Source organism: Sebastes fasciatus, chromosome 19, assembly GCF_043250625.1.
Source record: "Sebastes fasciatus isolate fSebFas1 chromosome 19, fSebFas1.pri, whole genome shotgun sequence".
NCBI classification, from domain to species: Eukaryota; Metazoa; Chordata; class Actinopteri; order Perciformes; family Sebastidae; genus Sebastes; species Sebastes fasciatus.
The window spans coordinates 5993040-6007397 of NC_133813.1; the positions used below are offsets into that span (position 1 = coordinate 5993040).

Genomic DNA, 14358 nt, shown 5'->3' on the forward strand with positions numbered 1-14358 from the left:
AAAGTCAAAGTCAAATAAATTTCTCCCAAAGACGGTTTCTGTCATTTTAGATAGTTCTTATCAGGCGGATGTACGTTCAAGTGTTCATTTTTCTGATCAGTTTGGTTTTAATTAGTTATTGGATGCTATAAAAAGGGGGTGTGAAGTCATGATTGACAGCTGAAGCAGTCGCAGCCGGAGGCTCCGCAATTGTTCGAGAGAAGAGATGTAACTTTAACTTTCCATTACCGTCACCAGTCTGTGTAATGACACGTGTCACTTTAATCATAAATTATAGAGATATTACGGTTAGCTGTTGTGTCTTTCCAGCCAAACAGCTACCGATGTGCTAACGTAGCAGCTAGTTGGCTCACACTAACAAGCTGTGGCCGTGCTTGGCTCGTGATTGGCTCTGGTGGGTGTGTGGGCGGGACCTTGATACAGCGGCTTCGATCACTTAAAATGGGGTCGTGTTTACCGTGTTCACGAGAGTCCATATGAACGCACCCCCCCCCTTGTCCTATTTACAACCCCAAGTGGAAAGTTTCTGAAAGCTCCGAGAGCCTCAGTAGAAACTCTGACTTCCTGTGGATAAGACATACTGACATTATTTTTCAAGAGAGTTTGGACAGTTTGTTGGAGAATTTTTGGAGCCATTGGTGGCACTAATGGACACAGGGTTTCAGCCATGGTGCCGGTGGTCTGCTTGTGTGTATTCAACAGCCTTTGGTGACTTTGTTTTTGCTGTATTTGTCCAGGCTTTGAGATATTTATGTGATTTCTGCCTCCACCCATTTGGTGTAATAACAGTTTAATGATTTAATAACAATTTCATAGTGACTATTTCTTTGGTAGAAAGTAATTCTAATGAAACAGCTGGAGGCAGAAATCTCAGAGACGGATATCTCAAAACCAGAAACTATCTGCATGGCTACCACTAGAGGTAAGGGACAAAATGTTTTTTTTTTTGCCTCATGAGATGTCATAATTTGCAGTGTTCATATGTTCTGGTTGCTAAAAGAGCCTAAGTCACGCCCTTCCGGTGGACCCCATGGGACCTTATATCGAAAAAAATATGAACGGTAGTCAACGGAGAGAGATTCATATTTTTTTGATGCCGTTTGAATTGCTCCATGAATCACATATATGATGTTTGTCACATACCTCAACTGTTTAACAACAAACTTTCTGCAAAAATCTTTTAAATTGACAAACATCATATGTGTGTGATTCATGGGATTCAAACGGGATCAAACAAATATTTATCTCTCTCCGTTGACTACCGTTCACATTTTTTTTTTTAAATAACGTCAAGTGGTGTTCATCGGAAGGAGAGTAACTTAGGCTCTCTATAAATTCCTTCATTTACTTGTTTGTTTCCTGTCATGTCTCTCCGAGTTTAACAGTTTTGGGACAAAATTAAGTTATGCTTAAAGGTCCCATATTGTAAAAAGTGAGATTTTCATGTCTTTATTATAAAGCAGGTATAAGTGCTTTATAAATACTGTTAAACTATCAAAACGCTCAATATACAGAGAAATACACAAAGCCCGTATTCATAAATTGTGCGTTTGAAACAAGCCGTTAGGATTTCAAATATACAATATTTAAACCATTACACGGTTTTAAATGTAAACATTCTAAATGTGGCCCAGTTTATTTCCTGGTTGCATTGTATGTAAATAACATCAGCTGAAAGGAAGTAAACATGGACCCAAACTGTTGCCTAGCAACGCAATTCCATTGAAATGCACTAAAACGGAGTGTTTCACACAGAAGGTAAATACAGGTATATTCAGGCAGACAGTACAAGTAAAATAAAGTTGTTTTTTTAACATTACAGTATGTAAACATGTTCTAGTAGAAACATAAAATACAAGTATGAACCTGAAAATGAGCACGATATGTCCCCTTTAAGCTGTCTTGGTCAAAAAGATTAAAACAAATATTTGTACTTGGAACACAAAACTTTAAACAGATTACTTTTTTTGTTTTATCTCTCTACTGGTTTACCCGGAAAACTATAAAAAGTAAACGTGGACCGAAACTGTTGCCTAGCAACGCGATTCCGTTGCAATTCCGTTGAAATGCACTAAAACGGAGCGTTTCAGACAGAGGGTGAATACAGGTATATTCAGGCAGACATGAGAAAATAAAGTGTTTTTTGAACATTACAGCATGTAAACATGTTCTAGTAGAAACATAAAATACAAGTATGAACCTGAAAATGAGCACGATATGGGACCTTTAAAACAAATATTTGTACTTGGAACACAAAACTTTAAACCGATTCCTTTTTTTTTTTTATCTCTCTACTGGTTTACCCAGAAAAACTACCTGTTTTTTTTTTTTTTTTGGAAGTGCCAGCTATGGGGCAGCAGAAATGAGGACATTCCTGTTAGACAACCTGGGTGGAATTTGAATAGTACAGAGGAACCGCCTGACGCTGATTGGTCGAGAGCGACATATTTCCAGCTCGCCAGTCTGTCACTCAACAGATCCCAGGCTGCTGATTGGCTGATCCCTGCAGAGGGGGCGGGGCTTCTGTCTGGGACTATATATTTACTCTGGTTTCAGGCCATCTGCGAATGATTGCTGGCTCACAGAGAGAGAAAGAGAGAGAGAGGCGGGTCATTGTGTCCGATGTTCCTCCACAGAGCTCACTTGAAGCTTGAAACGATTCCCATTGAGAAAGAGTAATAGTCAGGTTTTCCTCTCCTGGGCAGTCCTGGAGAGGAATCTGGAGCTGGTGGTGGACACATCATCATAATAATAATAATGATCAACACCATGGACTGTGCAGCAGCAGCAGTGGACGCGCAAAGCCTCATCTCCATTTCCCTGCTGAAGATCCACAACTCCAGGACGCAGAGAGGAGGCATCAAGCTGCACAAAAACCTGCTCGTCTCCTATGTGCTGAGGAACGCCAGGCAGGTCTACATCAAGGAGAAATACGCGGAGATCTACAGGATGCAGCAGTACGAGGAGGTGATGACTGTGTGCAACGAGATCCAGGAGCTCAACCCGCTGGATGTGGACGCAGAGGACGCAGAGGATGAGGAGCAAGCTTGCAGAGAAGAGGAGGAGAGTTTGTGCGCCTCTGCGTGCCATGGAGGAGGCGCAGCGCTGCAGCCAGTTGCGCACGCCCGGATTTCGAACGCTCTTTTCGGCTGCGCTTCTCTGGAGGACCGCTGCAAAGAACCGGATCCCTCCTACTATAGGAGCTGCTGCATGGAGGCTTCTTCAACTCCAGAGTCACATTCTGACCAATTTCCTGCAAACAACAGCAGCAGCAGCGTGCATTGCAACAAAACCACAGTGCTGGATTTGGACACGCATGTGGTGACCACTGTGGAGAACCGGTACCTCCACCAGGACTGCTGCTGCTGCGGCTGTGACGCGCTCCAGTGCGCCGGCCAGAGCGCGCAGTCCTCGGCCAAGAAACGCAAGGTGGAGTCTGGCTGTTGTGTGGAGGAAGTGTCGGATTTTGCAGCAGCTCGCAAACGAGCAAAACGTGAAGACTGTTCCTACTACTCCAGCTTAGACTACACAGACACTTCCAACATCTCCAACCTGATTTCCATCTTTGGCTCTGGGTTTTCTGGGCTGCTGAGCAGACAGGCAGACTTGGAGCAGATCTGTAGCAAACAGGTCCTGGCCAGTCTGGGTGCATGGACCAGAGCCATTGTGGCATTTTGAAATATAAACCTTTTATTTTATATAGGAGAGACCAGGGTTTCAGTTGTGTAATGGAAATTCTGTCAGTATTCCAAGATGAGTCCTAATGAACGTTGAAATAAGATCTCAAACAAGATGAAATGTCTTTGTTGTATTTTATTCTTGCAAGAAGAGGCACTGGTTATACAGAGTCACACAAAAGTCCTGCAGAAGAGTGCACTGCAGGAGATTATTACAATGTGATTATATAGAAATATACAACAGGGACTGTGAGAAAAGGAGTTGTTTTACTCAGACAGTGTCCCAGTAAAAAGTCAACACTACATGAGACGAAGAGCACACAGACAGTAACTTTCCACTTTTGCATAAAGAGACATCGCTACATACAATGTAATTTTACATTACAGTTGTAACATGTTTTTTTATTAAAGTAAACCCAGCAGGAACATTTTTCTAAGCTCAGGAGAATGTTCCTGTTAAAGTTCCCCATATTGTACTCCAAAGACATTTCATGTGAAGATGTAATTTGTGGAACTTTTTCAGCTTCAGCAAATGTTCTGTGCATGGAGATAAAATTACTACACAACACAAGAATTGGGGCTATAGTGATAATGTTTCCTGACACTATTTTACGTGTCCATGATGGAATGTTTTTCTGAAACCTTCCGGGAATGTTCCCAGAACAAGTTTTCGGAAAGTTACAGAAAATAAATGGGAACCTTTTTGGGGGGAAAACTACAAGTTTTTACTGTATATCCTACTGCTGTGCATCCTTTCTGAAAGATGTGCTGCAGCAGAATATGTATTTGATGAAACTGTGTGAAGTTGTGCATTGTTACAAATAGAGCCCCCCATGTGTGAGGTCAGCTGTAAACGCTGCAAAATGTTCTGTCTTTGTCACCAATCTGGTCAGTTGTTTTGGTAAAAACAAGTTTATTAATTAACTTTTAACACAGAAAGTGTCACAATTGGCCAAATTATAACCTCATTAACTTAAATGTTGAACATTCATGTTCATTATTCAATATGTTAAACACTGACAAAGATCTTTCAACATTAAGTACATGCATTACAACTGACCTCGTGGTGTCATACTGTAGTAAAAATACCACATGCTGAAAAGCTCTGAACATTGAATTGGCAACTTGTAGTCTAATCACATACTTGTGATTCAAAATATACACAGAAGACAAAAAACATCAAGAATTACACATTAAAGCACACCTTTGTCTGTAAAAGTGCTTCATTGGGTGTGTAAGTGTGACATCACTCACACTTGTTTCTGATTGGAGGATATCTGGAGACGTTACAACTGAGCCCGGTCTCCCCTACAAGGTCTAAAATCAACTTTATTTTTGCAGGAAAAAAAAGAAAAAGCTATTTAAAAAAATGGAGGGTTTTAATGACAGTAGTTTTTGGCAGGGAGAGGACAAGAGTTTGTGCCATATACAGTATATATATATCATGTACAGGCTTTCCTGTCGTCCCAATGGGAGATACGTTGAAATGGATTGACTTCCGTTGCCTTAAATCAAATGCACACCACTGCTAGCTATTGTGATAATTTGACTGAACGTCTCTCCTGTTTGTGGAGCTGAGGAGCCGTCTCCAGTTTGAAAATGGCACCTTCGGTTGTCATGTGAAACACCACGTTCAAGTCTCCCTCCTAAACACTTTGAGGTACAATGGACTCTGAAGCAACTCATATCACTTAACGGTGTGCCAACACTTCCATACTGTAACACTTTTTTGGGCTATTACTGTGGTTATCACTTCACCTCTCCACTCCCAGTGTGCCATAGTAAACAGTTTGACATCTCCTCTTAATCATGGTTGTCGCTCAAAGCCTTTTCACAGCATTCAGAACATGTCTTGGGTTTTGTGACTTTGTTTTGTAAAAGAATTATCTTAGTCCTTTTGTTTTAAAAAGGCCTGATTTAGCCATAAAGAATCCACGCATTAGCTTTATGAGCACTATGTGTACCAAAATAAAGAGAGTATTCAGCCATTCTCTACAGATTTTTTGTTGTTATTCTTGTATTTTTGTGCTTACTAAAATTGTATATCACCGGGTAAAACTGTTCCAGAAAATATTTGTTAAAAAAATTTATAATCTTAATAAAAATGAAAACCTTAATCGTTAAATGTTGTGTTTGACTGCGGTTATTTGTTAGGATTAAAAACTGATGCAGTTGTAGGCCTATACAGTCACTGACCTGTGTCACACATTATGAAAAACACACTAATACATTTGCATTAGACTGTTGTCAGGCTATTAAATAGGCCTTATCAGTCGCTATAAGCCCCATAGATGTGGATCAATAGAGGCAAACACAATGTTTTTCCCTAAACTAAGTGTTATCTTTTTTGCCTAAACATAAAGAAGTTGTAGTTTTGTTACCTAAACCTAAAGAAGTTGTAGTATTGTTACGTAAATCTAAATTTATTTATTTTTTCCTAAACCTAAAGAAGTTGTAGTTTTGTTACCTAAACATAAAGAAACCTTTTGTTTGTGTTTAAAACATGACGTTACATTCAGTTTTACAACGTTTTCGAACGTGTTGCTTTTAAGTTTCACTTTCACAACATAGTAGGTGTAGTCGGCCCCTATTTACCCACATCTATGGTGCTTATAGCGACTGATAAGGCCTATTTAATGGACTGATAAGAGTCGAATCGGGTTGATCAGTCACATAGTGAAACATTCCTTTGGCTGGTGTGTATCCTTTCTATTTGGTAATATAAAGTAAGGTAATGCATATATCATACATTTCCCAAAATGTTGAACTGTTCCTTTAACAAGTTGTTGCAGCTGATTAGACTATTGTCAGGCCATTAAATAGGCGTTATCAGTCACTATAAGCACCATAGATGTGAGTCAATAGGGGCCTACTACACCCACTAGTAGGTTTTACTATCTATTCACATGGCAGATCACCGAAAGAAGGTATAAAAGAACACGACAGCGACCTCTAGCGACCAGGGCCATGGCTCGCCTCCTGTGTGCAACCAACTGAGTGTAGTTGTCTTTGTGTTCACAAGTGTTAAGTTTCGCTTTCACTTTTGAAACGTAGTAATTTTAAGCAAAAACATTATATTGTATATTGTATTGTTTTTGTTGCCTAAACCTAAAGAAGCCTTTTTGTTTGTGTACAAAACGTAACATTTCATGCAGTTTTTACGTGTTAGAACGTGTTGCTTTTAAGTGTCACTTTCACATTCACAACGTAGTAGGTGTAGTAGGCCCCTACTGACCCACATCTATGGTGCTTATTGCGACCAATAACACCAATTTAATAGCCTGATAATAGTAGAATCTGGTGGTTGTTATGACTTGTAACTGATTTATAAACCATTACTAAATTATTTAACATGAATAACGCCATGAGTAGCAACGTATAAACCCTTAAAAAGTGGAAACATAATCAATGCAATACAGCATTGTCCAATACAACACTATGTTTTGTTAGATAAAAAAAAGAAAATCAATTTAAAGAACTTAACTCAAGGTCCACTTATTATCTTTTTTTTCTGGGCTTTCAGCTGCACGTCATGGTCTTCCTCAATGGATGGAGTATGCATATTATATATATTATATTCCACTCGTATTATCTACATTTAACACTCGGGTCACGTGATGACAACAGATATTTTTATTAGCAAACTCGCAGTTGAAAGTAGGGATGCACCAATCAAACTTTTTCAGTCCCGATACCGATACCTGGGCTTTGGGTATCGGCCGATACCGAGTACCGATCCGATACCAGTCTTTAATTAATAAGCTGTATGCCTCACTGTGTGGAAGTGACTGGGATCATTCTGTTATGTGTAAGGCAACATCAGGCTTGACTTAAACATTGCTTTCCTAACTTTGTAAAACAAAATGTGACCAATAAATACATAGATATAAATGTATTAAATTGGTCAAAACTAAATCGGGTATCGGATCTATTGTCACCAATACCCGATCCAGCTATTTGAGTCAGTATCGGTCAGATATCCAATCCAGTATCGGTACATCCCTAGTTGAAAGCTCCAGAAAAACGTAGTAAGTAGACCTTGAGTTAATTATTGGCAAAATGGCAAAGATAATGCATTTTACTCCCCAGCCTCCTTAGCCAAACTTTTGCAGATTATGAATAATCCAATACTCAATGACCTTTCGCATATGCTAAACATCATATAAACCCACATTAGCGTCCTCTATAAACACTATGGTACTTGCATTGGATAGCTGGTTTCAGTTAGTCTGTCCCTATCAGATAAAGCATGAGTAACTCAAATAAAATGGTCGGTAACGCTTCATTTTACAGGTCCAATAACTAGCAAGTGACCTATTTGAAATTTCTTTGGAATTACGAGCCTAAGGGCCCTATTTTAACGATTATATATTTAGAATTTAAATAATGGTTATAATAAAGACATTTGATACTTTTTGAGGTAAATATTGGGGTAATTTGGCAGTAATTCCAAAGAAATTTCAAACAGGTTACTTGCTAATTGTCACCTAACTACCATGAAATCTGCGGACCTGTAAAATGAAGTGTTACCAAAAGGCCCCTTCTTGTGTCTTGTGTGTCTCAGCCTGCACTACCCACATCCTCCCCAAGCACAACTCTGAGCCCTGTTATCTCTGCTCTGTGCCACTTGGTGGTGTTCTTTAAAATCAATGAATGAAGATATCAGCAGGGCTGTGCATTCAGAGCTAGAGCCACCTCCGGCTGACCCTCCCTCAAACCCCCCCTCTTCCTGGCTGGCTCGTCTCTGTGTACGAGGCATCACTCTACCCCAAACACATCACGTCCATCGCTGCAGCTCGTTTGCTGCTACAGCTCTGTGGGCTTTTTTTCCCCAGCTCCCGCTACCCATAATAACTTGCAGTATAAGGTAGGGTTGTAATGGAAGAAATGAGGCAACGTGAACAATGCATGGTGTAATAATTATACAGAAATGTGATGCAGAATGAGGATTCTATATATCGGATTATTTACAGAAAGCATTTGACTACTGCATTATAAGACATCTTTGCTTCAAAAAATAAAGATTCCAACAAAACAAAAACCATGAAATGATATCAGAAACAAACCACGGTTCAGCCCTCTCTCTGCTACAATGGTTTTTGTTTCATGGTGTATACACAGCTCCTCCATCTGGATTGGGAAAGACTCACACCCGCTGCCTGTTTGGCATGAGTGCTTTCTCATTGATTTATTGTCATTCACATATCCATTTAGTTTTTTTTTCCCCCTCAATATTTTGATTTGGTCTGGTTTGATTCTGTTGAAATACATATTATGAAAAATAAAGACAATATACATAAAAACTTAGTGTATGGGATATATGGTTATGCAAATCCAATGAAATAAAATGGATTAAAACCAACAGATTTGAGGATAAAAAACACTAAAAGTCAACTTATTTCTGGAGTGTTCTTATTTATTTTACCAGTCACTCACTTCTGTGATCTGGGGGATGACGTGGGGTGGGGTGGGGTACGAGTGTTGTGGTGTGGGGTTGCTGGGAGGAAGACAACAGAGGGAGGGGGAGAGGTGCAGTCTGAGAGAGGGGGTTAGTAAGGGGGGAGGGAGGCATGCTTTGTCAGGAGAGGAGGTTGATGTGTTGGGGGGTTTGCAGAGGGGGAGGAGGCCAAATGTGACAGCAGAAGGGAGTGGTTTGGAGGGGTTGTGGCGGGGGGAGGACTTTAGGGAATAGGTGTTCTGGGAGGGGGGAGGCAGACTGGCAGCAGAGATCGTACAGGTCAGCCAGGTTGCTCAGAGGTCTGTGGGGGGAGGGGAGGTCAGGGGGGATGCAGACCAGGTCCAGTGGACTCATCTGAAAACTCTCCCTTTTTAGCCAGATTTCCATATAATAATATTAATAATAAATATAAATAGGCTGGTGTTTTACTTCAGTATTAAATTACAAACAAATCTGATTGCCTCATTTACCTTTAGTGGTACCTAACAATGCAGATTTTATTTATCCAGTATGTCTGCCTCCATCCAAATAAAACTTTTAAAAGGTCCCATATTGTACAAAGTGTGAGTTTCATGTCTTTTATATTATAAAGCAGGTTTAAGTGATATATAAATACTGTGAAAGTATCAAAACACTCAATCCACGGAGAAATACACAGCCCGTATTTAGAAATTTTGCGTTTGAAACTAGCCGTCAGGATTTCTGTCCATTTGTGATGTCACAAATATACTATATTTAGAACATTTCACAGTTTTAAACGTAAACATACTAAATGTGTCCCAGTTTATTTCCTGTTGCAGTGTATGTGAATGACATCAGCTGACAGGATGTAAACATGGACCGAAGCTGTTTCCTAGCAACGCAATTCCGTTGACATTCCGTTGAAATGCGCTAAAACGGAGCGTTTCAGACAGAGCGTGAATACAGGTATATTCAGACAGACAGTATATGAGGAAAATAATGTGTTTTTTGAACATTAAAGCATGTAAACATGTTCTAGTAGAAACACAAAATACAAACATGAACCTGGAAATGAGCATGATATGACCCCTTTAACTTTAAAATAAAACCAAATACAATGGACGTTAATAGCACTTAAGTTTGTGGGGTTTGCAGCGTTGAAAACCGACATTCACACAGGAGTCTCCAGCCTTGCTAGCAGCTCTGTGAGGCTGCGCTTAAGCTGGGAATTTTGAGCCGCACGACTCATTTTAGAGAGAAACATGGGCAGTCATAAAGTGAACACAAAGGCATGAAGAACAACTCACTTCAGAAGACGCACTTGATGAAGACAGGGGACAGTCTAGCTGGTAGCATGCAGAGCAAACAGATGTTCTGCTCCTCCCCTCCTACTTATAGGAGTCCTGATTGTCTTCTGATTGGACTCACCTGGGCCTAGTTGACTCTGAACAGCACAGGTGAGCCTGCTGCTCCTCTCAGAGCTCATCAGGATAAAGGCAGACATGAAACACTTTACACTTTCTAACAATGACACCTTGGGACACAAACAGAAGGGCAAGAGAGGTCCTCTTGCTTCTGGAAATATAAAGTGGTGAGAAAACCCCCCACAAATGAGCTGTTGATTACTTACACATTAAATTAAACTACGACAACTGTCCTATTTAATGAAAAACAGGCCATGCCCCTCGTCACATATTTAGACCTTATACAGGATGACATAGATTAAGTTAAGCATGGTCACACGCTAATTTGCATAGTGATGAAAAAATAGACCACGCTTGTATTTACACACAGGTCACTCCCCTATATTCATAAGTTAAAAGGCACAAATATAGACCCCGCCTCTGGTGCATGAGAACGGATGCATATTGATATATCATATAGACAAACCACAGACACAAACAGACCACACCCTCTTTGAATATTAATGAGCTCATTGAAAACGAGGTTATGCTCTTATTTGCATATTGGGGACAAACTATGCTGTATCTTATTTGCATATCATGATAAAAAACTAATTAGGTCACAGTGTTTCTTGCACACTGAAAATAGAAAAGATGTAATTTTTAAAATGATAATAACTTGCTAATAAAATCTCAGATGAGGAAATGGAATGAATGATTAATTATGATTCTTATTATTATTAAAGAATACAAAGTTAATTGATATGCTTTATTTCCATGTCTGCTGATAAATAGATAATTAGCATAATAATTTCTTTCAAAAACTCCCTGAATCATGACATTAGCTACCAGGTTACATTTGTGTAGACAATAAGTCACACTGGTGAGATTTGTGCTGATCAGAAGTGTCTTCTGTTAGTTTTCCACCTCTGATGAAGAGCAGCGCACAGCCGCTTCTCAAGCCTAAGGGCCCTATTTTAACCATTTTATGCTATTTTAGCATTTAATTATTAAATAATGTTTATAATAAAGTAATGTTTGATAAATTTTGAGGTAAATATTGGGGTAATTTGGCAGTAATTCCAAAGAAATTTCAAATAGGTTACTTGCTAATTATCACCTAATTACCATGAAGTTTGCGGACCTGTAAAATGAAGTGTTACTAAATGTAGTGCAGGAAAAAGTACAATATTTCCATCTGAAATGTAGTGAAGTAGAGGTATAAGGTATACGTAGTACCTCAAAATTGTTCTTAAGTGTAAATGTACTTAGGTACTTTCCACAACTGCTCTCCACCATCTTAAGTCTGCAGCTGCCTCCCATTTCAGAACAGCCTCCATGAAGTCCACATTTGAAGCCCAGACATGTCGGAACGGGTCGACGCAGCTGTCCCATTCCAAACATTCCTCCAGAGTGAGGCCGACCAAATTCAGCCTTTTCTTCCTCACAGTTGTACCCCCAATCCAACATGCACACTCACTTGTGAATCACAGGGATGCCGACTTTTCTCTTTGAGTTTGGAGATCGGGTATCGAGGAAGATGGTGCATCACCCAACGCAGGGGGTCAGAGGTCATCACTCCTCAACAACCCAGGAATTTTGTTTAAAAGTTCTGCAGCCAAATTCTAATTTTTAAAGTTATTTTTAACAAACAGAGACTGGTAATCTGAAAAAATCTCTCTCCGTCTATGAGAGCCACGAGTCAATCACTTGCGAACTTCGATCAAACGGTCAAACTAGGCAGCGCTGATCAAATATGAATCAATATTATGTTTGTGTAATGGCTATTTCTGTCCTAAAATGTTTCCAGAAACATCTTGTAGTGTACTGTTTAGCTGTGAAATGAGAAAGTTTGTGACCCGGCCGGCAGCCATGTTGAGATCTCTTGAGGAAATACCAAGCACTGCCCACCAGCTGGAGCACAGCCAATAGGAACGCTCTCCCTCTCTGAAATGACCTGTGATTGGCCAAAGTCTTTAGATTTTTTAAAGCCTGCAAACAGAGCCATGAGGAGGTGCAGAAGTCTAGTTATCTCTCAGAACACTTGAATTATATGTTATCTATTAATATGCTGAAAGGTTATTATGGAATTTTTGCCCAATGATGCCAAAAACGTTCTGCCTACAGCAGCTTTAAAGAAGTAAAGATGGTTCACCAGTTTGATTGTGAGAAAATGCCATGTTGATTTTTTTGAGGATGTTGAGTAGGCAGCTCACGTGTAGCGTTGAGCAACACGTTCAGACTGTTGACAGGAACAAACAGTGGAGTTTAAAGGGACTCAATGTAAGAATCAGAAATTGCTTGTTAACAGCGACACTTGTGGCCGTAAAGTCAACGACAGTCAGCGTCCTGTTGCTACGTAGACGCAAGCAAACTTCAGTCAAAAAAGCAAGGCAACACACAGCTAAAACCACAATATCACTATTTATTTCACATGCTTTGCAGTAAAGACTGTCCAGTAGGAATTTTGCCAGCTCGGGGTCCGTTTTTATACCTAAAACCGAACGAAGCTCCCTCCATGAATCGAAGGCCCGGCCGATGTTGATCCTAGTTTTCGCCCGACGTCGGTCACATTCCTGTTTTACAAGACGGGTTTCACTAGATTTAACTTTGAGTTTTTTGTGTTTCCGTGGAGTTTGTGTTGGAGTCTGGTTGTTTATTTGTGTTACCGGACTCCATTTCTAACCAACCGTTAGCTATCGTTAGCTATCCCTGTAGCTGCGTTAAAAAGAGTAAGCACACACGATGTGATGCGCATGACGTCACATCCGCTGGGACACCGACCCAAGTCCTTCACATTAAAAGCAGTCTACAGGCTGATAGAGGAAACACAGAAAGTCGCTGAAGGTCTAATGTTTTAGGTTACAACCTGTTCCCTCATTTGCAATAAAAAACTATTCATACGTGTAAAAAGTTACATACAGTCCCTTTAAGCCTGGATTCCAGTTTTATTACATGGTGTCTTTTTCAGTGCACCAGTTCTTGAGATATATTTAGCACCGGACTGAACACAAAGTCCTGGTAAATACAACTACTGATGATTGTGAGGTTGAAGAGGATTGGCTGAATAAAGCAGTGAGTCAAGGAGCAGGAGCTCATGATACTAAGCTGATTCATCAGTAGAGCGTCTCACCTGATGACATTTCACTCCTTCACAGCTGCTGTTCTAGTTGAACAACAAAGTCCCTCAGTCGCTTTTGGACCGCTGTGCTCAGCTCTCTCTGCTGCAGTCCAACATCCTGTACGTAAGGGGAATTCCAGCCCGGTCCTTATGAGGACTTGTAGTAAGTAAAAAAAAAAGGACTGTTACATGTTGTTTTGGAATTGTAAATCTGACATGAATCGGAGTTCCCCTACTCCTGGTAACCACAAAAAATAAAAAATCATCCATCACATGAAGGAGTAAAGTATCCTTACTCATGTAATATTCAACACTTTCTCTCCTCATCTCAGAATCCATCTGCCTCACTGCTGGGTTCATCTCTGGGTCACACGCAAGTCAAAGTCTATTTTCCAATTACGAACATATATTCAAATCAAGCACAATTATGGCGCTGAATCTGATATTCTAGGAAACTTATCAAGGAGTCAAAGGTCTTTAGTTGCAACAGTTAAGAACAGGACATTCTCAAACTGTACATGTAGCGGCTTCAACATGGAGACCGAGAACAAAATTCATGGGTCGCGTCACCAGATAGAAGATGAGAAATTTAAAATCAGGTGCAATGTAATCACACAAAAATAGCGTTTATTTTATTAAATTAAAAGCACAAACCTTTGTTCTTTAAATGTGCCATAAATTGAAACACACGCAGAATGCATCACATTTAAAACCTGGGGGTAAAAAAAACAACTACAA

The 14358-nt window shown here is 40.0% G+C and overlaps 1 protein-coding gene across 1 annotated transcript; it reads left to right on the forward strand.

Moving 5' to 3' along the window:
- The first annotated feature begins 2148 nt into the window (after positions 1-2148).
- On the forward strand, positions 2149-5802 carry ier5l (immediate early response 5-like). The gene has a single exon (XM_074617803.1). The coding sequence runs from the start codon at positions 2758-2760 to the stop codon at positions 3676-3678; it is 921 nt and encodes a 306-aa protein (XP_074473904.1). The 5' UTR covers positions 2149-2757; the 3' UTR covers positions 3679-5802.
- Positions 5803-14358: the final 8556 nt, after the last annotated feature.

Excerpts from the sequence above, each read along its gene's own strand:
- ier5l (XM_074617803.1), top strand. The coding sequence starts at position 2,758 with ATGATCAACACCATGGACTGTGCAGCAGCAGCAGTGGACGCGCAAAGC.